The 25,322-nt window shown below is 38.7% G+C and overlaps 4 protein-coding genes across 4 annotated transcripts; 2 read left to right on the forward strand and 2 right to left on the reverse strand.

Moving 5' to 3' along the window:
* The first annotated feature begins 685 nt into the window (after window positions 1-685).
* Window positions 686-3,486, forward strand: LOC115665194 (serine carboxypeptidase-like 51). The gene is made up of 12 exons (XM_056320175.1): window positions 686-818; window positions 972-1,066; window positions 1,148-1,255; window positions 1,377-1,617; window positions 1,746-1,789; window positions 1,898-1,965; window positions 2,054-2,159; window positions 2,254-2,435; window positions 2,547-2,616; window positions 2,719-2,769; window positions 2,869-2,921; window positions 3,017-3,486. Exons 1-12 carry the CDS (start codon window positions 686-688, stop codon window positions 3,204-3,206), a joined length of 1,341 nt encoding a protein of 446 aa, XP_056176150.1. The 3' UTR covers window positions 3,207-3,486.
* A 1,474-nt stretch (window positions 3,487-4,960) lies between these two features.
* On the reverse strand, window positions 4,961-6,778 carry LOC130140556 (uncharacterized). The gene is made up of 3 exons (XM_056320199.1): window positions 6,397-6,778; window positions 5,307-5,637; window positions 4,961-5,172 (listed from the first exon to the last, which is right to left on the reverse strand). Exons 1-3 carry the CDS (start codon window positions 6,678-6,680, stop codon window positions 5,083-5,085), a joined length of 705 nt encoding a protein of 234 aa, XP_056176174.1. The 5' UTR covers window positions 6,681-6,778; the 3' UTR covers window positions 4,961-5,082.
* Window positions 6,779-17,748: 10,970 nt separating this feature from the next.
* LOC130140543 (serine carboxypeptidase-like 51) lies at window positions 17,749-22,355 on the forward strand. The gene is made up of 12 exons (XM_056320176.1): window positions 17,749-17,766; window positions 18,004-18,111; window positions 18,234-18,474; window positions 18,603-18,646; window positions 18,755-18,822; window positions 18,911-19,016; window positions 19,077-19,258; window positions 19,370-19,439; window positions 19,542-19,592; window positions 19,692-19,744; window positions 19,840-19,975; window positions 22,218-22,355. The coding sequence occupies exons 1-12, from the start codon at window positions 17,749-17,751 to the stop codon at window positions 22,287-22,289; spliced, it is 1,149 nt and encodes a 382-aa protein (XP_056176151.1). The 3' UTR covers window positions 22,290-22,355.
* Window positions 22,356-23,022: 667 nt separating this feature from the next.
* On the reverse strand, window positions 23,023-24,826 carry LOC130140461 (uncharacterized). The gene is made up of 3 exons (XM_056319849.1): window positions 24,421-24,826; window positions 23,333-23,663; window positions 23,023-23,198 (listed from the first exon to the last, which is right to left on the reverse strand). The coding sequence occupies exons 1-3, from the start codon at window positions 24,708-24,710 to the stop codon at window positions 23,109-23,111; spliced, it is 711 nt and encodes a 236-aa protein (XP_056175824.1). The 5' UTR covers window positions 24,711-24,826; the 3' UTR covers window positions 23,023-23,108.
* Between the last annotated feature and the right edge of the window lie 496 nt (window positions 24,827-25,322).

Here is a 25,322-nt window from a genome sequence, read left to right on the forward strand (position 1 = left end):
ACCTTAAAACAAATTCCTCCCCTTGTTTGGCTTTGAGATTCGATGGAGCTCTAGAAGACGCCAAATCAAAGAGCGCCTGCCTTGTTTGTTTTGTTATCGTTGGTGCTTGATTGGAAGACTTCCTCCATCCCAGATTTTACATGATGTTTGCTTTGCTCGCACTTTCTTTCCCTTTGTCCCAATCGACCCGATCACAATCCAACGTGAGAGAGAGAGAGTTAACAGAATTGACGACTGATGTTGTCTCATCAAACAACATACATCCTAAACCAATTCCTTCCCCTTGTTCGGGGTCGAGATTCGATGGAGTTCTTGAAGTCGACACATCAAGAAGTCCTCGCTCGTTTGTTCGTTTTTGTTCTCGTTGGTAGTTAATTGGGAGACTCCCCATTCCAGATTCTAAACAATGTTGCTTCGCTCTCGCTTGTTTCCGGTTGTCCCCTGCGATCCAATCGCAACTCGATGAGTACAAAAAGCTTGCTTTGGACGGTGTCGCTGTAGCTCTAACTAATTGAATAAGGCGATCTGGTCTCTTGAAGTCTATATCTGTCTTCGTTTTCTCATGTTGAATTCAACTAGTCGGAGACAAACCCAGGCGAGACTCCTTACGGCAAAATCATGGTCGTCCGAGCCCCCCCCATATAACAAGCCCTCCAGCTTATTCATTCTGCAACGAATGACAAAGATGGCGGTGATGGAGAAACATTTCCTTTTCCTCTCTCTCCTCCTTTTGTTCTCGTTTGGGCATCCACGTTTTTCCTCGGCCGAAGGAAAAAGTGACGGGTCCCAGCAGTGGGGATATGTGGAAGTTCGACCAGGTACGTAGTTATGGTGTCCAAATTCTTCAGTTTGGTGGAAAAAACAACATATGGCCGTGATCAAATAAACGATTGCTGTATATATGTATGTTCATTTGAGCCATTCTACATTCAAGGAATTAACTAATGTTTAATTTATTTGTTGGGCTGTAGGCGTTCACCTCTTCTGGTGGCTGTACAGAAGTCCATATAGAGTTGAAGAACCTTCCAAACCCTGGCCAGTACTGCTGTGGCACCAAGGAGGCCCCGTGAGAATTTTACCTTTGAAATTACACCCAACAGAATGAAAATCAATGTGTTTTCATTACCTCTCTCCTTCATTTTCCTAGGGAGCCTCCGGTGTTGGATTTGGAAATTTCAAAGAAATCGGACCACTGGATGGGAATTTGCAGCCCCGGAATTTCACGTGGCTTCGAAAAGCAGATCTCTTATTCGTGGTACGTAGCAGTGTCTCTTCAATTTCATACAGTCATTCTGAAGAATGCCCTTCTAGGTATTGGCATTTAGGAGGCACCGCTGCTTAGTTTTTTTGTAACTCGTAATCCTCTGTGTACATAGGACAGTCCAGTGGCAACAGGTTTCAGTTATGTGGAGGATGAGAGCTTAGTAGTGAGAACAGACAATGAAGCAGCAGCTGATCTGAGCACTTTGCTGATAGAGCTCTCCAATGGGAACGAGACCCTCCAAAAGAGTCCTCTGTACATCTTTGCAAAATCATATGGAGGCAAATTTGCTTCTGCCCTTGGAGTAATAGCTCTAGAAGCTATTGAAGCTGGAAAACTGAAGGCCCAACTTGGGGGTAGAAATTCTTTTTTCCCAACTACTTTGTGGCACTTGTTTGAAGCAGTCGCTCTTTGTCCCGACTTTCAATATTCGATGCTCAGAAACCCGCTATTTCTGATGTTTTATCGTAATGTCCAAATATAGGAGTTGCTTTGGGGGATAGCTGGATTTCTCCTGAGGACTTTGTGGTATGTGATTTCAGCCACCAAGAAATTTGTTTGTTTTGCATAATGAAGATAACCATTTCTGCTTGGTGACTCTTGGTGACTTACTGCTGTATCTGCATTACATCGAAGTTCTCATATGGACCTGTTCTTAAAGTCATGTCGCAAATCGACGAGAACGGCTTGACTCAATCCAACAGGTCTAAGTCGCATTTCTCCTTCTAAGACCTTACACAAAAAAAACTAGACAGACGAGCATAACGTCAAGTTAACTATCGTGCTATCCAGTTTAGCCCTGAAGATCCAGCAGCAACTTGCAGAAGGCAAATCGGAAGATGCCACAGCAACATTTCGAGACCTGGAGCAAGTCATCCAGCAATACAGTAATAACGTGGTATCTTTCTCTATCACTTGTTCTTGTCATAACACAAGAAGATGGTGTGCACTTTGAGTGTAGAGGGAGTTTCTGAGAGCCGCATGACCTGCAGGACTTTTACAACTTCATGTCAGAATTGGAGACCAACTCTGCGGTGGTGAAAGAGAGTAGAAGTAGCTCAACAAGATACACAGAGAGAACCTCAACTGGAGCATGGGCTGCCAATAGTGACTTCAGAAGCTTGATGAACGGACCGATAAGAAAGAAGCTAAAGATCATCCCAGATAACGTGACGTAAGTTCCAGAAGACCAGAAATGTTTGACAGATTTAACTCTACTTGCAGTTTGACCCAATCCTTTATATTGATCTTTTCCCGGGTCAATCAAAATTCATCTGTGTCGTAGATGGCAAGGACAGTTTCGCCTGGTTTTTCCAGCCATGTATGGAGATTTCATGAAACCAAGAATTGAAGAGGTAACAGCTAATCCCAGTGTAAACGAGAAGAGACGAGCCCGATTTTAGTTTTCCGTCGTCTGCCACCACAGAGATTATGAAGTCTCATAAAATTTTTCTCAGGTGGACAAGCTTTTAGCCAAAGGCGTAAACATCACCATTTACAATGGACAGGTCAGGGTTTTTCCATGAACTTTTCCGTGCGCTTCACGCAGTCCCATCGCCGACTGAGTTTGCCCCCACATAATCTCGTTCAACTTCCTAATGCTGCAGCTAGATCTCATATGTGCAACAAAAGGAGCAGAAGCATGGGTCAACAAGCTCAAGTAATGGCTCCTTTTCCAACAGAACACACCCATAGACATTGACTCCCATTCTTAATTTCGAAAATGGTCCCTCATGCTTGCCTTGTCATATGCAGGTGGGACGGTCTGAGCAATTTCCTGAGTGAGGACCGGGTCCCTCTATACTGTGGAAAAGGCTTTACGGGGACGAAAGGATTCGTGAGATCCTACAGGAACCTCTTCTTTTACTGTATTCTCGGTGCTGGGCACATGGTGAGTCCTTATTCACAATCACATCCCTCCAATGGAATTGTTTTCGGGCTGTGAAGATTACTTCAAGCTACGAAACATTCTTTCAAAAGTACAAAAAGGATCACTCAAGATGCATTCGATTCCTGAGGATATTTCTAATCTGTTTTCACCAAGTAAATTTCTGATAATGATATTCTCCCTCTCGATTTTTCACATCTATGCAAACCAGCATGATTCAGGGTTTCCAATTTATGGAACTCTAATGTACCCTTTTCCATATATCTTTTACTTACTCTAGCTTAGACCACTATTCCATAAAAAAAAAATATTTCACAAATTTCTTGTTCTAGTATTCCTTTTTTCTTGTCGTAATTCTTAATACAATTTGAAAATAGTGAAACATTAAAGTTGCTTTTAGCTTGTTGAAAATTTGTTAATTAAGAAAACTCTAAAATCTTTTTTTTAAATGATTTCTTACTTCTCTATGAAAACAGAAAACAATCGAAATCATTTCGCCAAAAAATCTGCGTTCCCATTTTCGAGGACATCGTGATCGTCAAACGAAATGCTGCCAACTCGAGCGTGAAGATACATAGTTATACCTGATAATTAGATGTAAATTTTTTTTTTTTGATAATCAAGGTGTCCACGCGGCCGGCGAACTAGGGCTCAAACCAGCGGTGATGTCCGACTAGTCCTCGAGGGGGGCTAGCGCAGCATCCCACCGCCACGACCCCCCACTTAAATCACCGATGGGCGAGTTTGAATCCAGGACCTCTCGTGAAATGAACTGAGCGCAAACCAACGCGGCCACCGATGTACATTGAGCTCCACAAAATAAGAAAAACATACTTTGGCATTGTAACAGGATGTTCTCCACAAGCCTGGACAGTCGACACTATTTTTTTCCTTTTTCTATCACTTTCCAAAAACTCCATTCCCCCACCTAAGCAGTTCGATACATAGGAACTCAGAACAGGGAAATTTGAAAACACAAGATGCTGAACCTGCAAGAAGATATCTGTAGTTTTTCAGCTTGGTTTTTGCCATTCTTCCGCAGGTACCCAGCGACCAGCCGTGCATTTCCTTACAAATGGTGGGCAGCATCACCCAGTCACCAAGCAAATCTTAGTTTGAAAATCAAGCAAGCTCAAAGGAGTCTATCGTCAATAGTAGACTTTTCCGTCTCAAGAACAACACATGGTAATGGTGAAAAGATAACAAACTCCAGAGAATAGTATATTCATGTTTCTTGCATACAAAGAAATAACTTAACAAAAAGAAAGATGATTCCACACCACAACTGTGTTACGACCCTGAAAGCGACTATGAGGGTTGACAACCGCAACAAAAAGCGTCTTCACCAACATTGCAAAGTTTAAGCGTGAGACTATCCTCAGGCTTTACTACAAACTATGCCAAAATTGCAAAACAATATATTCTCATGTAACTGAAAACTAGAAGCTGAAATGGTCCTTTAGCTTGCACTGTTCAATGAAGTGAAGAAGTGTCAATTAATTGATTGGATATCAATTGTGTATGTAATCTATCGATTCCCACAGCTTGTGCTACATACTTGCAACGTATGACCTCTGGATTGAGAAAAGTTCATTCTCACTCAAAGTAAATGTCTCAGAAATTTTTTCCAAAGCACCTCTCACCAATCTTTCCACTCCTTGATTTCCTCCATTCTATCAGTAGAGAACACAGAAGCAAAAGATGGCACCAGCTTTTAAAGCTTTTAATGAAAAGCTTAACCAAGGACAGTCACACTTGCCAAATAAAAACACAAGTATTGCGAAAAAACATATCGGGGAATCAAGAAACAATTCAAAATTAAACGATGAGCGCATTCCACTAAACCATTTTACAACTATAACATTTCATAAATATAACATCACCTCCAAAGTACGACTCCAAAATTGTTATAATACTACAACTGTATGAGAGGTCATTCGTCGTTCAAACGATCTAATTCTTTCTCCCACTTCATCCCAAACATTTGGCGTCCAAAGGGCACAATGAGATTATACCGAAAGACCTACACAACCGCAACAAATCCATCTTGTTAACAAAATCAGCACCAACCAACTTTCTCCGCTCCATAAAAGTAGTAGTATACTAGAAGCAGAAGAAAGCATCCATCAAATTGAATACACCAACCCAAGGACTCACCTTGTCATTAATACCGCGCATTTGCACTTTCAAAGCCTCCGAACGGTCGTCCCACTCGGATCGACTCCCATTGCTTCTGCTCATCCATGCTTTCTTTAGCACTCTCCGCCACTCGGACATCGCACTCCTTATTTCCTTGTTAAGTTCTACCCACTCTGGAGCACAGCCATTCTTATTAAGAATCCGATACAAGGTGTCTTCTGCTGGATCTGCATGCGGATTTACGCTGAGGTCAAGGGGTTTCCCTTTTCCAGGTAAGTTCTCAAAATGTCCTTCCTCCATCGAATGCCATATTCTTTGCTCCACTATGTTCACAATATCAGTCTCAGATCTGCCAAGAGGGTAACGCAAAACATCATCAACCGACCCCTAAAAAAGCTTCGAATTTTTTTCTATTCAAGCAACAGAGTGTGCATCAAGATGCTAAACAAAAATCAAGGAACACGTCCTATTCTCTTCTTCAATGCAACCGTCAAGACAACATAAGTCCCAATCCGGAAATCGACCTGACTACAATTCTGCACCGAGGATTCCTTACAGTTACCTACTTCAACTGCAGCAACAAATAAGCAGTTACAATCCAAATCACAGGAACGAACAATGAAAAATCTCTCTTAAAAGCATTACGTCCCGCGGATCGTTCAGTATAAGCATTATTATAGGAGAAAAATCATGTGCTTGATCTTCTGAGTCAATTGCTTTTTACTTTGCAGCATCTAACTAAGCCTATTTGAGTAGGCACATTGTGATAAAACAGAGTGCTTATGCATAGAACGCAATGCCCGGTGACAGCCAAACTCAGCCACCGATAACCCATATTTCTACTCCCTTAAAAGAGAAAGATCGTGCAAACTAAAGCCCAAACTCCAGCACGCATGGACATCTCGAGAGAGATATAGAAAAGCAGAAATTGTACGCTAGCTCAATCCGAAGAAGCAGTAAGCAATCATCCCCAAAAACCGGAAAATTCACCATACAAATCATACAACCCAATGAAACAACTCCAAAATCAACAAAGGAACAGCTTAATAGCAACCCCTGCACACGCTCACGCAAAGACCCACGTCCGCTCAGATCATCTCGTGCGCACCTGACGGAGTTGCGACGGCCACGGAGTTCGGGAGGAAGCTTGCGGTCATTGACGGCGTCGATCACGGCCGATAGACGGTCCGTAATCTTCTTCTGGGGCTTCGAGGCCGCTCCATCCGGCGACGGAGGTGAAGACGAAGACGATGACGACGACGGCGGCGACGACGAAGCAGCCCGCCTGGGCCCACACGGATCGCGACCCGACCAAGCGAAGATCGGGCATCTATAGACGAGGAAGGAGGGTTCCGGCGAGGACGAGAGCCTCCTCGCGAGTCGACCCGCCATATCCGAGCGGGACCACGAGCTCCGCCGACGTCGGAGCCTATAGAAATTGGAACACCGTCAAATCTTACAGTAGTTTACGTGGGTGGAGATGAGCGACGCCACGTCACCATGGGCGACGTGTTTGTGTTGTTTTTCAATCTTTTCTCTAGACTAATTTAGTTCTTACGCATTTCGATTCTTTTTAAAATTTAAAGCATTTAAGATTTTCATGACATGTAAATATTAACACATAAATCATATATATATATATATATATATATATATATATATATCTCTTCATAATTTTTTTAATTTATTTTGGCAAAACCAGTAGAAAGTAATTTTTAATTTTGTCGAATTTTGAAACGAACTGATCATAAACAATGCTCTGTATAAAAAACTATTATGTGAATATATATATATATATATATACACAAATTTAGATCATCGAAAATAATGAGAATTCAGGTTTGTAATTTCTGAGACGAATTTACACGTTTTAATTCGAATGTGTGATAAACCCAAAGTAACACTAATTGATAAGCATTGAATATACGAATATCTTATAAAATAAAAAACGAAAATATAGAATTTTCTAATAACACGAATTGATGCGATTTCCAAATGTAATTATGACACGTAAATAAATAATGCAATCGAATATATTATTGCAAATTCAATTTTATATACGTATTAGATTCGTGCAATACTTGCTCAAATATTTCCACTTGTCATCGTAGTTAATGTGCAAATGAGGACAACATTCTTAAGAAGAAAAGAGAAAATTATAGCAAAACATTTGACAATATAATCAAATTCTAAAAATTTTAAAAGATGCAATCAAAATGTAAACATTTTAAAATATGAACAATCAGGTCTTAAGTTTGTAGGATATAACGTTGTAAATTCAATTTTATGTATGGATTAAATTCGTGCAATACTTTGCTCACATATTTCCGTGTCATCTTTTATTTATCACGTTTATCGTACCCACTTGTCATTGTAGTTAGTGTGCAAACAATGACTGACATTCTTAAGAAGAAAAGGGCAAATTAGAGAAACCATTTGACTGTATGAACAAATTCTAAAAATTTTATAAGATGCAATCAGATTGTAGACATTTTAAAATATGAACAATCAAGTCTTAAGTGTGTAGGTGGTGTCACCTGATCATCGGAATTACACCCTCATATAAAATTAAGGAGAAATCGAGTTTCAAGTCAAACATTAAATCTCACAGTCAAATTGTGAATTAAATCATCTTAAATCAATCAAATGACAATTAAGCAATTAAAGCTGCTTGCAATTATGCACGTGTCATTGTTCAACGTTTGATTTAGTTTTTCAATCATTTTTTTTTTGTGATTAATGAGAATTGGAATTTAGAATCTGTAGGGTTTCAACAACGAGAAATTAGTATTTCAAATTTGTTGATTGTTGTGATTATCTTGTAGAAATTAAACTCATGGTTTTTATTGCTCAAACGAATTGCGGTGTATGCGAAAAAGCTTTGATTGATTTTCTTTTTTTGGTTCAAATTGAGATTGGAAATCAAAATTTAGGTTTTTTTTATTTATATTGGATTTTTACTCGACTTTGCATAAAAATTGAGTTTTAGTTTCAATTAGTAGTCAGAAATTCAAATGGTCCGAAAGTCATATCACCTGATATCCTTGCCGCTAGCGACGAACCCTTGCACAAATTCCAAATTATTTAGAACTTGATTGCGTTTCGTGCAAAGACATTTAAGAATTTATGTGTACTTTTATAAGGAAAAAAAGGATTTCAGAGATAATTATTTTGTCAAATAACAATGAGTGTTATTTTGTCAAATGACATAATTTTTTTGAAGGTTATATGCCTCCGCAAATGTGTCAACTCCAAGATATGACCATACTGGATCTCTCGAATAATTATTTTTTTGGAGAAATTTCATCTTATTTGGAAGAGCTTGACATTCGGAAGTTATGAGATGCTTAGAAACACATTTGATATTGCATTTTTGAGATAGAAGAAGATTGGTTGCCATGCTTGCATAGGAGCAAATTCATTCACTTGAATATGGTGATGGTTTTCGAGTTGCTTGGACGGATGAACTTGAAGAAGTGAAGTTCATCTCACATATGGATTGGTACTTGGATAAGAGATTGTTGAGCAATATGCGGAAATTATTTTCGTCGTCTATGAAAATGTTTAGACATGAATTGCTATCGATAACGAAAACATTTTTCACTGGCAAATTTTTTCAAGCGATATAATTATATCTTAGGAAAATATTTTTCAAATAATTTATTTTTCTCGAAACAAACGGAGCCTTCAAGAAATGAGTTTATGGCTCAAATTATTTTGCAGACAAACACTCGTGAGGGATCTAATTGAAATATTGATAAGCAAAGGTCAAGATAGGAAGTGACGTAATTAATTGCTCGATTAGTCTGGAGGGAAATGCTGATGAGGAATCGAACGGAACCATCGGTACGAGATTCGTCGCGAACGCTTCGATTTTTATGCGTAGCGATTGGTCCAGAATTGTATCGGATGCTTGGTTGGTGGGCATTCGGAGGGAACGGAAGAATGATAACAAGGGCGATTCGAATATCGGTCTAGACTTTTCGTACGAACGAGCGGGGTCGGGACCGGACGGGTCGAAAATGGATCAACTCAAATCGACCTATTTAATTCATACTAACCCATTTTTTCTCAAGATTTTGACATGCTTTTCTTTTTCTCTTTCATGCTAGTAGCCAATTTGGGGGTACTTGGGGTGCTTGAGGTGCCCCACTCTAGGCCACTAGAACTTTCTTTTCCAAAAGAAGGTAAAAGTGACGTCCGATGAAAGAACCAGGTACCATTTGGCCCACTTTCCCCACCATCCCAAACCTTTGATTCAAATGCTTTAAAGGATGGATCTGAGTCAAGTCCCATTTAGATCCATTTTTAGTTGGTACACGCTCTTTGCGACCCGATATAGCCCCCATCATCTGATAAAGCTTCCCCAACTTCTTTTGGTTCTATTTTTTATATCAACGCCAAGTTGCTGATATTCTCCTTGTGTTTAGATCTAGTCTTGATACCATCTTCTATTTCTCCAAGGATGAGGTTTCTCGGATGACTGGATTTATGTTTCCAGTTTTTGTCAAATCTTTCCTTCTCAATATCTGCAGACTCTGGAGGTTCTAGTTGAGTCTGCATTGTATCTTGTTTTTCTTCTTCTACAGATTCTACGATCTTTGGAGATTCTTGATGAGCTTCTGATAACTCTTGATGTTGGAAGATGATTCAGATTCATCTTTGTAAATCTGAATATTTTCTTCAAACCTCACATTCATTGTTTCTTCCACAATCTAAGAGTTCTTGTTGAAGACTCTGTATGTTTTACTTGTAGTAGAATATCCAAGGAAAAATCCTTCATCTGCTTTCTTATCAAACTTACCAAGACGATCATTTGGATTTTTTAGAATAAAGCATTTACAACCAAACATACGAAAATATGAGATACTAGGCTTCCTACCTTTGTAAAGCTCATAGGGGGTTTTCTCAAGAATGGGTCTGAGAAAAACTCTGTTAATGATATAACATGCTGTAAAAACTGCATCTGCCCAGAAATGAAAAGGAATCATGCTTTCAATCAACAAAGTTCTTGCCATTTCTTGCAAAGAACGATTTTTCCTCTCCACACACCATTTTGTTCTGGTATATAATGAGTAGAAAAATTGTATTGAAAGCCATTTTCCTCACGGAGATCGAAAAACTTTGATTTTCAAACTCTCCCCCATGATCGTTTAATGCGGAAATGGTATAGCCATTTTCATTCGAACTCTTTTTGCAAATTTTGAAAAATATGAAAATGCTTCATTTTTATGAGCAAGAAAGAACACCCAAGTAAATCTTGTGAAGTCATCAACAATAACTAAACAATACTTCTTACCACCAATACTTTGTGTTCTGGTTGGTCCAAACAGATCCATATGAAGAAGCTGCAAAGCACGATTAGTGGAGACATAATTTATAGACTTAAAAGAGCTTCTTACTTGTTTTCCTAGAGTGCAGGCATTGCATAATTCTGTTTTCTTGTATTTCAAATCTGGCAGACCTCGAACCAATTTCTTGTTTGAGATCTTTGAGATTTGTTTCATACTAGTATGCCCCAATCTTCTATGCCACAGATCTTCATCTTCTTTGATTGAGATCAAGCAATGAGTGGAGTTTGGATTTACATCTAGAAGATAAATATTACCATGTCTTCTTCCTGTGAAAGTTTGAGAAGAATCTTTACTTGTTCCTGAGCATGTATCTTCTTGAAAGTTGATTCTGAAACCTGTATCACATAGCTGGTTTATGCTTATCAAGTTGTAGTTGAGTCCTTTTACTAATGAAACATCATTGATTATAAGTCCTCCAATTTCAACCGTTCATTTGCCAACGATTTTTCCTTTGGTATTTCCTCCAAAGGAAACTTTTCCACCATTCAGACTGTGTAGATCAACGAATATGCTTGGATCTCCTGTCATATGTCTAGAGCATCCACTGTCTAGGTACCACTTTCTTTTTCTCTTTGTGGTAACCTGCAAAAATCACAACATCTCAAGTTTTCTTTGGTACCCAAATTTGTTTGAATCCTTGAGCATTAGTATAGGCTGTCTTAACAAAATCTCTTCGAATAGGTCTCCAGACTTTAGGACATTCATTCTCAAAATGCTGTAGATCTCCACATTTTGAGCACCTGAGGGCACTTCGGCCAACGGGTTTGACAAAATTCCTTTTGAAATGGTTTTTATAAGCTTGTCGAGGAGCTCTTTGTCTGAATCTCTCCTTGACTTTTGGAAAATCAATCAAGCTATCACTTTCCTTCACAAATCCGAGACCAGATTTGTTATAGTAAGGAATTTGGATAGAAAGAATATGCTTCAAGGTTTCTGAACCTTTTGAAAACTTGGAAGTAATTTCTGAAACTTCCTTTTTCAAAACAGCATTTTCTTTGGAAAGAAAATCTCGACTTTCCTTGATTTGATGAAATTCTTTTTGAAGAAAATCGATTTTTTCTTTTTGAGAAATATCCTGTTGCCTCAGTGATGAATTTTCCTTTTTCAAAGAAGAGATTCTTTTAAGAGCAGTCTTAAATTCAAAGCATAATTCATCAATATAATTTGATACTTCAATAAGCATATCAGAATGCTTTACCTCAATTTCCACTTTAGGATCAGAATTTGAATCTGAATATGAGTCTGAGTCTGACTTAGCCATCAAACAGAAATTTGAGATATCTTCATCACTGTCTTCGCACTCTTTATCACTCCAAGTTTATGCTTTTAAGGCCTTCTTTGCTTTCTCAAATTTGGTCTTCTTTTTCAGAAGTGAACAATTTGGCTTGATATGTTCACGTTTCTTACAGTGAAAGCATATAACATCCTTTGATCTCTCTGTTTCATCGAAAGACTTCTTCTTCTCAAAAGGCTTCTTACCTTTGAGGTTTCTTCCTTTGATCTTCATTTTCTTATACTTCTTTATAAAGAGAGCTAGTTCTTCATCATCAACATCTTCATCTTCAGAATATGCATCAGAATCTAAGTTAGTTTTTAATGCAATTGACTTATTACCTCTGGATTCATTCTCCTCATTCCGTTGCTTAGTCTCATATGATTGAAGAGTTCCAATTAATTCATTCACTGATAGATGCTTGATCCTTTGTGTTTCTCGAAGAGATGTTTTGATATATCCCACTGCTTTGTCAGTCCTCTCAGTAGTTTGTTGACTTTTATTGCATTTGGGACTGGTTGTCCTTGATATGCAAGACCGTTTACTATGTCAGTAAACCTGTCATACAAATCAGCAATTGATTCTCCAGGCTTCATTTTGAAGGATTCATATTGACCAAGCAAAAGATTGATTTGAGTTTCCTTGGCTTGATCTGTTCCTTCATAAGTAATAAGGAGAGTATCCCAGATTTCCTTAGCTAATTCACAAGCAGCGATTTTTTTATACTCAATAGGAGATAAAGCACAATAGAGAGAATAAATTGCTTTGGAATCTAAATTTTCTCTTTTAGATATCTCAGATTGAGATAATGGAGGATTTGCTGATTTGCTTGCATCTGCCTTTTCTTTTGAATCAGAAGATTTTGGATTGACTCCTTTGATGATGACATCCTATTGCATGTGATCAATTGACTTTATGAATGCCTTCATCTTATTCTTCCAGACACTATATTCCTTGCCATCGAAATATGGTGGTCTGTTGTTGCTCTGTCCTTTAATGAGCCCTGGAGCACCAAAGCTAGCCATGTAGATCGTTAACTCAGAAGTAAAACACTTCAATAAATGAGCAACCTGCTTTGATACTAATTGATGTAGCTAGCAAGGATCACCTAGAGGGGGGTGAATAGGTGATCTTAAACAATTTTTGTCAAATTATGCGGAAATGAATAATCACAACTTAGTCTGAATAAACTTCAGATTCAAAACAGATTATATAAACGGTGCTCTTGATGTGCAGTATGTAAATTAAGAGATAAGGGATAGAAAAACTGTACACAAGTTTATAGTGGTTCGACTTATAGTAAGCCTACGTCTACTCTCCCACGTTGACAGCCTACCGGCTGGATTTCACTATGTAATCAAGAGGAATTTACTGATTTGAGTATGACACTCTTGTGTATGATAGGACTCTCTATCTCACACAATCACTCTTACAAAGTAACCCTCTAGATCTTAATTTTTGGCTCTGAACGACAAGAGAAATCATTGGAGTATGCTCAAACTTTGGACTTGTTGATTCTTGAATCTGTGCTACCTTCTGCTACTAGTTGATCTCCTTAAATACTCCTCTACTTCCAAACTAGCCGTTGGACAGCTTTTAGAGAATCATCTTCTAATCTTCATCTTGGATAGATTTGTATAATAAGGATTGAGTAGCCATTGGATGACAGATTCTGAATCCTGCTGATTCTGATCGCCCATACAATCAGAATCTTGGTTTCTATAAGTAGAACTTTATCCGTTGTAATGCATACTTGTCGTAGTATTTGATTGTCAATCAATTATAGCCTTAGATTGAAATAATCAAAACTTTCCTTCTATGAAATCCATACCGGATCACTAAATGTTATGTTTCGTTTCTGGTCTGCGTCGAAGAGATTTCTACGCCTCTGCGTTCACCTCCCGAAAAATTTCACCTTGATGTGCTTTTGAAAAATTTCTTCGTCTGAATCTCAGAACTAAGATTATGTGGGTCTTCAATAAAGTATTTACCAGCTTGTAAAGTTTGAAAAAATTTCTTCTAAGCTTCCAGAATATACATTCCTGGAATAAATTAGATCGAATAAGTATCGATTTACAATAACATGGAAGGTTTTGTCAGCTTCAAAATCAATAGGAGTTTTCCTCAACAGAGACGTGTAATCTGGGGCCTCTCTCAACAGTGAACCGCGGGACGGATGAGATGACAAGGAGATTGAGTCATCTTTTGCTCATTCGAGGGGAATTTATTCAGCACTGGTTAAGGAACCCCCCTCCCCCGGATGCCTATAACTTTTTCAGGAAAAATTTCAAATAAAAATATCAAGTGTTTTTATTTTCTCAAATAAGAATCTGAAGTGGACATTATCTTAAATAAGGATCTGAAGTGACTATAACAGTTTTAAATAAAGGTCTCATCCCGCTGGCTCGCCAACCGGCCAAATTTTCCGGCCGATTAAGGGTATTTTCGTCTAAAAATCATTTTAACATTAATTTTAGTTAAATTAAATTAAAAAAAAAAGAATAAAACAAGGGGGAGGGCTGGCCTCGCCTCTAGTCGACGAGGGCTCTATAGATGATGTTGGTTATCGGACAAAATGAACAATGTGAAAATCAACTTGACCGGAGGATTTTAGGACTTATTGGAAATGAAATGATGAGAAACAAAATTAGTTCTTGATACGCACTTGGGTGCACTTCAAAACCAACTAGCTCTAGTACCAAGTAAGAATTGACTAGCTCTAAAAGCTTAAGATGTTATAAATACGTGATTTTGAATATTTAATTATCTTAACACAAAACTATGTAATATCGATAGTTTTGTTTAGGTATCAAGCTCTGTGGTTGTCGATTCAATCCTAATTCTTACGAGGGCACAAAGGGAAAACGGAAAAAGAAAAGGAATTAGGGTGTGGTTGAGCCCACATGTGCACAACAAGGGACACCAATGAAGGAGCGCCTCCTAGCCACAGCTAATATCTGCTTCTCATCCGGTGGCTGCTGCTTGGCACGCAACGCAATTTAGGTGTGCGTAAGCAATCATTTTGTGCCTAGAGCAGTTACGCTCGAAATGATTCTTTTTATTAATGCGGGAACAATTTCTAAGTATTTAAAGGCGTTTTGTAATTGCCCAAAATTTCTATTCTTAGAATAGAAAAAGAACAGAAATGTGTTTGATAACTACACAAAATTTCTTTTATTAATAATATTTTAACAATTTTTGAATTTTTTAATATTTCTTTCTCTTTTTTCCTTTTTTTTTTTTTTTTTTATTTTTTCCTTCCCGTCCTTGGCCATGGCCGATCGCGGCACCAACGATCGGCCACGAGGCCAAGGCCGGCAGGCGTCACGGCCTTGCCGCCGACCTCGCAGGTCGTGACGGCGAGGTCGGCCTCGCGTTGGTTGGGCGAGGCCGACCTCGCCATCGCCAGATCTGGGCGAGGTCTCGCCGTCACGGCCGTGAGCAGCCCTCGCCAGCCCTGGCCTGTGGCCGATGGCCGGCAGCGGCGGCAGGCGGGCGGCAGGCCAGGAAGAAGAAGAACAACAAACCAAGAAAAAAGAAGAAAATCAAGAAAAATCGAAATGGAAAAATTGTTCAAGAATCAAGAAGTTACTTTTTTTGCTTCTTGATTTTGTTCCCAAATTGATTTCGGGAACATTTTTTGCAAAATTGTGCCCGGGCACAAAAAATTTAACAAATAGATTGTTCCCAAACCGATTCGGGAATAAAAGAACGAGAAATTTTCATTATTTGTGCAGAAGTTACCAAATGGGCCCTTAGAGCGCGCATAATAACCATTATGTTTCATGTAGAACTAATTTTACGTTCCCGAACGGGTTTGGAACAAACCCGTTTGATAACGCAATTCCATTTTTCTATTTCGGAACAACTTTTTGTTCGAGAAGCGGATTCTGGACTAAAAATCGAAAAAAAAAGTAGGTTTTACGTTTTACGGACGAGAAATGAAAACCATTTTTAAAAGAACACTGTTTTCTCTCTTCAAAACACATCTCTTCCTAAATTTGGCCCTGGTGCGAGGCGGTTCGATTCAGTTCATTCCCGACCAGGAAAATAAAAAATTCTAAAAAATTTAGAAAAATCAGAAAAAAAATTCACAAAATTCATAAAAAAAAATTAGAAAATCCGGAAAATTCCTAAAAATCTCAAAAAAAATTTCAGAAAATCCATAAAAATTGAAAAATTCCAGAAAAATTCATAGAAATTTAAATTTGTTGAGGTACCCAAATGATATTTTTGAAGTCTCCTTAGTTTAGGGATTTAAAATGGGTTTTAACCCCTAAAAAACCCTAAAATGGGTTTAACCCCCAAAAGGGATCTTTACCCCTAAAAAACCCTAAAACCCTAAAACCCTAAAAAAACAACACAATCCTTTGAATGAATTAGCATTTAGCGCTTTACTAGGGTTTGGGTGTTTTGATTAATTTTTATTTTAGAGACCATTTCTAAAAAAATGGATTTATATTCCAGGAAATAGAAATTTGTGTTGTTATCAAACGGATTTATGTTCCAAGAAATAGAAATTTTATGTTGTTATCAAAGCGAGTTTTGTTATAGAAATAGAAATTTTTTGTCATTTATCAAATGAGTTTCTTTCCTCGAAACTTGCATGAAACAGAAATAGAATCTATTTTGTTCCAGGTGTTTATGGAACATAATAGTTATTATTCGCGCCGTTAGCCAACGGGAAGGAAGGGAGATTCAGAATTGAGTACTGATGCAGTCTCCCAAAAAAAAAAATAAGGGATAACTATATCGGATATATTAAAATTTGTCACAAAAGTGCAATTGAGTCCTAAAAATCTCAAAAATGCAATTCAGTCCTAAAACTTGTCATAAAAGTGCAATCGAGTCCTAAAACTTGTTAAATTGGTCCAATCAAGTCTTTTTATTAATTGCTATTTTTGAGATTTTTAGGACTCAATTGCACTTTCGTGTAAGAACTTAATTGCGCTTTTTGAAAGTTTTAAAACTTAGTTGCACTCTCCTAACAAATTTTAGAACTTCCAATGCACTTGTCCCAAAAATCAAATACCTTAAAACAAATTCCTCCCCTTGTTTGGCTTTGAGATTCGATGGAGCTCTAGAAGACGCCAAATCAAAGAGCGCCTGCCTTGTTTGTTTTGTTATCGTTGGTGCTTGATTGGAAGACTTCCTCCATCCCAGATTTTACATAATGTTTGCTTTGCTCGCACTTTCTTTCCCTTTGTCCCAATCGACCCGATCACAATCCAACGTAAGAGAGAGAGAGTTAACAGAATTGACGACTGATGTTGTCTCATCAAACAACATACATCCTAAACCAATTCCTTCCCCTTGTTCGGGGTCGAGATTCGATGGAGTTCTTGAAGTCGACACATCAAGAAGTCCTCGCTCGTTTGTTCGTTTTTGTTCTCGTTGGTAGTTAATTGGGAGACTCCCCATTCCAGATTCTAAACAATGTTGCTTCGCTCTCGCTTGTTTCCGGTTGTCCCCTGCGATCCAATCGCAACCCGACGAGTACAAAAAGCTTGCTTTGGACGGTGTCGCTGTAGCTCTAACTAATTGAATAAGGCGATCTGGTCTCTTAAAAGTCTATATCTGTCTTCGTTTTCTCATATTGAATTCAACTAGTCGGAGACAAACCCAGGCGAGACTCCTTACGGCAAAATCATGGTCGTCCGAGCCCACCCCCCATATAACAAGCCCTCCAGCTTATTCATTCTGCAACGAATGACAAAGATGGCGGTGATGGAGAAACATTTCCTTTTCCTCTCTCTCCTCCTTTTGTTCTCGTTTGGGCATCCACGTTTTTCCTCGGCCGAAGGAAAAAGTGACGGGTCCCAGCAGTGGGGATATGTGGAAGTTCGACCAGGTACGTAGTTATGGTGTCCAAATTCTTCAGTTTGGTGGAAAAAACAACATATGGCCGTGATCAAATAAATGATTGCTGTGTATATGTATGTTCATTTGAGCCATTGAAGAACCTTCCAAACCCTGGCCAGTACTGCTGTGGCACCAAGGAGGCCCCGTGAGAATTTTACCTTTGAAATTACACCCAACAGAATGAAAATCAATGTGTTTTCATTACCTCTCTCCTTCATTTTCCTAGGGAGCCTCCGGTGTTGGATTTGGAAATTTCAAAGAAATCGGACCACTGGATGAGAATTTGCAGCCCCGGAATTTCACGTGGCTTCGAAAAGCGGATCTCTTATTCGTGGTACGTAGCAGTGTCTCTTCAATTTCATACAGTCATTCTGAAGAATGCCCTTCTAGGTATTGGCATTTAGGAGGCACCGCTGCTTAGTGTTTTTTGTAACTCGTAATCCTCTGTGTACATAGGACAGTCCAGTGGCAACAGGTTTCAGTTATGTGGACGATGAGAGCTTAGTAGTGAGAACAGACAATGAAGCAGCAGCTGATCTGACCACTTTGCTGATAGAGCTCTTCAATGGGAACGAGACCCTCCAAAAGAGTCCTCTGTACATCTTTGCAGAATCATATGGAGGCAAATTTGCTTCTGCCCTTGGAGTAATAGCTCTAGAAGCTATTGAAGCTGGAAAACTGAAGGCCCAACTTGGGGGTAGAAATTCTTTTTTCCCAACTACTTTGTGGCACTTGTTTGAAGTAGTCGCTCTTTGTCCCGACTTTCAATATTCGATGCTCAGAAACCCGCTATTTCTGATGTTTTATCGTAATGTCCAAATATAGGAGTTGCTTTGGGGGATAGCTGGATTTCTCCTGAGGACTTTGTGGTATGTGATTTCAGCCACCAAGAAATTTGTTTGTTTTGCATAATGAAGATAACCATTTCTGCTTGGTGACTCTTGGTGACTTACTGCTGTATCTGCATTACATCGAAGTTCTCATATGGACCTGTTCTTAAAGTCATGTCGCGAATCGATGAGAACGGCTTGACTCAATCCAACAGGTCTAAGTCGCATTTCTCCTTCTAAGACCTTACACAAAAAAAACTAGACAGACGAGCATAACGTCAAGTTAACTATCGTGCTATCCAGTTTAGCCCTGAAGATCCAGCAGCAACTTGCAGAAGGCAAATCGGAAGATGCCACGGCAACATTTCGAGACCTGGAGCAAGTCATCCAGCAATACAGTAATAACGTGGTATCTTTCTCTATCACTTGTTCTTGTAGAGGGAGTTTCTGAGAGCCGCATGACCTGCAGGACTTTTACAACTTCATGTCAGAATTGGAGAGCAACTCTGCGGTGGTGAAAGAGAGTAGAAGTAGCTCAACAAGATACACAGAGAGAACCTCAACTGGAGCATGGGCAGCCAATAGTGACTTCAGAAGCTTGATGAACGGACCGATAAGAAAGAAGCTAAAGATCATCCCAGATAACGTGACGTAAGTTCCAGAAGACCAGAAATGTTTGACAGATTTAACTCTACTTGCAGTTTGACCCAATCCTTTATATTGATCTTTTCCCGGGTCAATCAAAATTCATCTGTGTTGTAGATGGCAAGGACAGTTTCGCCTGGTTTTTCCAGCCATGTATGGAGATTTCATGAAACCAAGAATTGAAGAGGTAACAGCTAATCCCAGTGTAAACGAGAAGAGACGAGCCTGATTTTAGTTTTCCGTCGTCTGCCACCACAGAGATTATGAAGTCTCATAAAATTTTTCTCAGGTGGACAAGCGTTTAGCCAAAGGCGTAAACATCACCATTTACAATGGACAGGTCAGGGTTTTTCCATGAACTTTTCCGTGCGCTTCACGCAGTCCCATCGCCGACTGAGTTTGCCCCCACATAATCTCATTCGACTTCCTAATGCTGCAGCTAGATCTCATATGTGCAACAAAAGGAGCAGAAGCATGGGTCAACAAGCTCAAGTAATGGCTCCTTTTCCAACAGAACACACCCATAGACATTGACTCCCATTCTTAATTTCGAAAACGGTCCCTCATGCTTGCCTTGTCATATGCAGGTGGGACGGTCTGAGCAATTTCCTGAGTGAGGACCGGGTCCCTCTATACTGTGGAAAAGGTTTTACGGGGACGAAAGGATTCGTGAGATCCTACAGGAACCTCTTCTTTTACTGGATTCTCGGTGCTGGGCACATGGTGAGTCCTTATTCACAATCACATCCCTCCAATGGAATTGTTTTCGGGTTGTGAAGATTACTTCAAGCTACGAAACATTCTTTCAAAAGTACAAAAAGGATCACTCAAGATGCATTCGATTCCTGAGGATATTTCTAATCTGTTTTCACCAAGTAAATTTCTCATAATGATATTCTCCCTCTCGATTTTTCACATCTATGCAAACCAGCATGATTCAGGGTTTCCAATTTATGGAAACGTTTGGTAACTCAAGATGCATTCGGTGCTGGGCGCGTTTGGTAACGTTTTATTTGGGAACAATTTTTTTCAGAAATAGTTTTCTATTCTATTTCCTGGAAGAGTTTACGAAGCGAAATAATGCGTTTGGTAGCTATGAAAATTTTATTCGAAATAGAAAAAGAAGAAATGCGTTTAGTAGCACAAAATTTCTATTCTCAATTTTTGCATTCAAATCTATATCTTTTATTTAACTATAAGAACAAGTTATAAGTGAAAAAAATCAATAAGCATGGTTTATTGGTTTGTCTAATCCTTTTAGGGGTTTAAAACCCCTTTTAATCCCTAAACTAAGGAATCTTCAAAAATACCACTTGGGCACCTCAAAATTTAAAATTTTCAAAGTGGGTGGTGCGGGTATTTAAGCCATTATGTGAATTTTTTATATTTTTTGGGGTAAAATTTATTAAAATTTTTTACTTTCCCTAAATCTGTTTCTTTTTATTTTTCGAAAATTTTTTATGAAATTTTTTAATTTTACAATTTCGGAATTTTGCAAATATTTAAGGGTTTTCTGAATTTTTCTGATTTTTATGGATTTTCTGAGAATTTTTCTGATTTATATGAATTTTGGGAATTTTTTAATTTTCTAATTTTTATGGGATTTTTCTGAAATTTTTCTAATTTTTATGAATTTTCGGAATTTTTTAATTTATTCTAAGCCATTATGTGAATTTTTATTTTTGATTTTTTTGGGAAAAAGTTTATTAAAACTTTTTACTTTCCAAATTGTCTCTTTTTATTTTCGAAAGCTTTTTATGAATTTTTTTAAATTTTTTCAATTTCGTAATTTTGCAAATTTTTATGGGTTTTCTAAGTTTTTCTGATTTTTTATGGATTTTCTGAGAATTTTTCTGATTTTTATGAATTTTTGGAATTTTTGAATTTTTTATAATTTAATTAATTTTTTTTATTTCCGCCGAGAATGGACCGGACCGGTGCTTTGAGACGGTTTGCAGACGATGGAGGATGGAGGAGGAGGTGAGGTCGCGGCTTGAGGGCCAGGACCTTTCTATTTCTATTTCTATTTTTGGGAACAAAGAAGTATATTTTTTACTTCTTATTTGCATCCAAATCTATTTCTTGGCATTCTTTTTTATTAGGAAATAGAAAAATAAAATGCGTTACCAAACGGATTTTTGTTCTTTTTTTGTTCCAGGGAACAGAAGAATAGAAAAATAGAGAAACAGAAGCGTTACTTTTACTTACTGTAGCTCAGACCACTATTCCATAAAAAAAAATATTCACAAATTTCTTGTTCTAGTATTCCTTTTTTCTTGTCGTAATTCTTAATACAGTTTGAAAATAGTGAAACATTAAAGTTGCTTTTAGCTTGTTGAAAATTTGTTAATTAAGAAAACTCTAAAATCTTTTTTTTAAATGATTTCTTACTTCTCTATGAAAACAAAAAACAATCGAAATCATTTCGCCAAAAAATCTGTGTTCCCATTTTCGAGGACATCGTGATCGTCAAACGAAATGCTGCCAACTCGAGCGAGAAAATACATAGTTATACCTGATAATTAGATGTACATTTTTTTTTTGATAATCGAGGTGTCCGCGCGGCCGGCGAGCTAGGGCTCAAACCGGCGGTGATGCCCGACTAGTCCTCGAAGGGGGCTAGCGCGGCATCCCGCCGTAAGCGTCCCCACTTAAATCAGCGATGGGCGAGTTTGAGCCCGGGACCTCTCGTGAAAGGGCTGAGCAAACCACGTGGCCACCGATGTACATTGAGCTCCACAAAATAAGAAAAACATACTTTGGCATTGTAACAGGATGTTCTCCACAAGCCTGGACAGTCGACACTATTTTTTTCCTTTTTCTATCACTTTCCAAAAACTCCATTCCCCCACCTAAGCAGTTCGATACATAGGAACTCAGAACAGGGAAATTTGAAAACACAAGATGCTGAACCTGCAAGAAGATATCTGTAGTTTTTCAGCTTGGTTTTGCCATTCTTCCGCAGGTACCCAGCGACCAGCCGTGCATTTCCTTACAAATGGTGGGCAGCATCACCCAGTCACCAAGCAAATCTTAGTTTGAAAATCAAGCAAGCTCAAAGGAGTCTATCGTCAATAGTAGACTTTTCCGTCTCAAGAACAACACATGGTAATGGTGAAAAGATAACAAACTCCAGAGAATAGTCTATTCATGTTTCTTGCATACAAAGAAATAACTTAACAAAAAGAAAGATGATTCCACACCACAACTGTGTTACGACCCTGAAAGCGACTATGAGGGTTGACAACCGCAACAAAAAGCGTCTTCACCAACATTGCAAAGTTTAAGCGTGAGACTATCCTCAGGCTTTACTACAAACTATGCCAAAATTGCAAAACAATATATTCTCATGTAACTGAAAACTAGAAGCTGAAATGGTCCTTTAGCTTGCACTGTTCAATGAAGTGAAGAAGTGTCAATTAATTGATTGGATATCAATTGTGTATGTAATCTATCGATTCCCACAGCTTGTGCTACATACTTGCAACGTATGACCCCTGGATTGAGAAAAGTTCATTCTCACTCAAAGTAAATGTCTCAGAAACTTTTTCCAAAGCACCTCTCACCAATCTTTCCACTCCTTGATTTCCTCCATTCTATCAGTAGAGAACACAGAAGCAAAAGATGGCACCAGCTTTTAAAGCTTTTAATGAAAAGCTTAACCAAGGACAATCACACTTGCCAAATAAAAACACAAGTATTGCGAAAAAACGTATCGGGGAATCAAGAAACAATTCAAAATTATACGATGAGCGCATTCCACTAAACCATTTTACAACTATAACATTTCATAAATATAACATCACCTCCAAAGTACGACTCCAAAATTGTTATAATACTACAACTGTATGAGAGGTCATTCGTCGTTCAAACGATCTAATTCTTTCTCCCACTTCATCCCAAACATTTGGCGTCCAAAGGGCACAATGAGATTATACCGAAAGACCTACACAACCGCAACAAATCCATCTTGTTAACAAAATCAGCACCAACCAACTTTCTCCGCTCCATAAAAGTAGTAGTATACTAGAAGCAGAAGAAAGCATCCATCAAATTGAATACACCAACCCAAGGACTCACCTTGTCATTAATACCGCGCATTTGCACTTTCAAAGCCTCCGAGCGGTCGTCCCACTCGGATCGACTCCCATTGCTTCTGCTCATCCATGCTTTCTTTAGCACTCTCCGCCACTCGGACATCGCACTCCTTATTTCCTTGTTAAGTTCTACCCACTCTGGAGCACAGCCATTCTTATTAAGAATCCGATACAAGGTGTCTTCTGCTGGATCTGCATGCGGATTTATGCTGAGGTCAAGGGGTTTCCCTTTTCCAGGTAAGTTCTCAAAATGTCCTTCCTCCATCGAATGCCATATTCTTTGCTCCACTATGTTCACAATATCAGTCTCAGATCTGCCAAGAGGGTAACGCAAAACATCATCAACCGACCCTAAAAAAGCTTGAATTTTTTTCTATTCAAGCAACAGAGTGTGCATCAAGATGCTAAACAAAAATCAAGGAACACGTCCTATTCTCTTCTTCAATGCAACCGTCAAGACAACATAAGTCCCAATCCGGAAACCGACCTGACTACAATTCTGCACCGAGGATTCCTTACAGTTACCTACTTCAACTGCAGCAACAAATAAGCAGTTACAATCCAAATCACAGGAACGAACAATGAAAAATCTCTCTTAAAAGCATTACGTCCCGCGGATCGTTCAGTATAAGCATTATTATAGGAGAACAATCATGTGCTTGATCTTCTGAGTCAATTGCTTTTTACTTTGCAGCATCTAACTAAGCCTATTTGAGTAGGCACATTATGATAAAACAGAGTGCTTATGCATAGAACGCAATGCCCGGTGACAGCCAAACTCAGCCACCGATAACCCATATTTCTACTCCCTTAAAAGAGAAAGATCGTGCAAACTAAAGCCCAAACTCCAGCACGCATGGACATCTCGAGAGAGATATAGAAAAGCAGAAATTGTACGCTAGCTCAATCCGAAGAAGCAGTAAGCAATCATCCCCAAAAACCGGAAAATTCACCATACAAATCATACAACCCAATGAAACAACTCCAAAATCAACAAAGGAACAGCTTAATAGCAACCCCTGCACACGCTCACGCAAAGACCCACGTCCGCTCAGATCATCTCGTGCGTACCTGACGGAGTTGCGACGGCCACGGAGTTCGGGAGGAAGCTTGCGGTCATTGACGGCGTCGATCACGGCCGATAGACGGTCCGTAATCTTCTTCTGGGGCTTCGAGGCCGCTCCATCCGGCGACGGAGGTGAAGACGAAGACGAAGACGATGACGACGACGGCGACGACGACGAAGCAGCCCGCCTGGGCCCACACGGATCGCGACCCGACCAAGCGACGATCGGGCATCTATAGACGAGGAAGGAGGGTTCCGGCGAGGACGAGAGCCTCCTCGCGAGTCGACCCGCCATATCCGAGCGGGACCACGAGCTCCGCCGACGTCGGAGCCTATAGAAATTGGAACACCGTCAAATCTTACAGTAGTTTACGTGGGTGGAGATGAGCGACGCCACGTCACCATGGGCGACGTGTTTGTGTTGTTTTTCAATCTTTTCTCTAGACTAATTTAGTTCTTACGCATTTCGATTCTTTTTAAAATTTAAAGCATTTAAGATTTTCATGACATGTAAATATTAACACATAAATCATATATATATATATATATATATATATATATATATATCTCTTCATAATTTTTTAAATTTATTTTGGCAAAACTAGTAGAAAGTAATTTTTAATTTTGTCGAATTTTGAAACGAACTGGTCATAAACCATGCTCTGTATAAAAAACTATTATGTGAATATATATATATATATATATATATATATATATATATATATATATATATATACACAAATTTAGATCATCGAAAATAATGAGAATTCAGGTTTGTAATTTCGAGACGAATTTACACGTTTTAATTCGAATGTGTGATAAACCCAAAGTAACACTAATTGATAAGCATTGAATATACGAATATCTTATAAAATAAAAAACGAAAATATAGAATTTTCTAATAACA

Source organism: Syzygium oleosum, unplaced genomic scaffold (assembly GCF_021117445.2).
Source record: "Syzygium oleosum isolate NSW1041296 unplaced genomic scaffold, Sole_v2.1 Sole_v2.19, whole genome shotgun sequence".
NCBI classification, from domain to species: Eukaryota; Viridiplantae; Streptophyta; class Magnoliopsida; order Myrtales; family Myrtaceae; genus Syzygium; species Syzygium oleosum.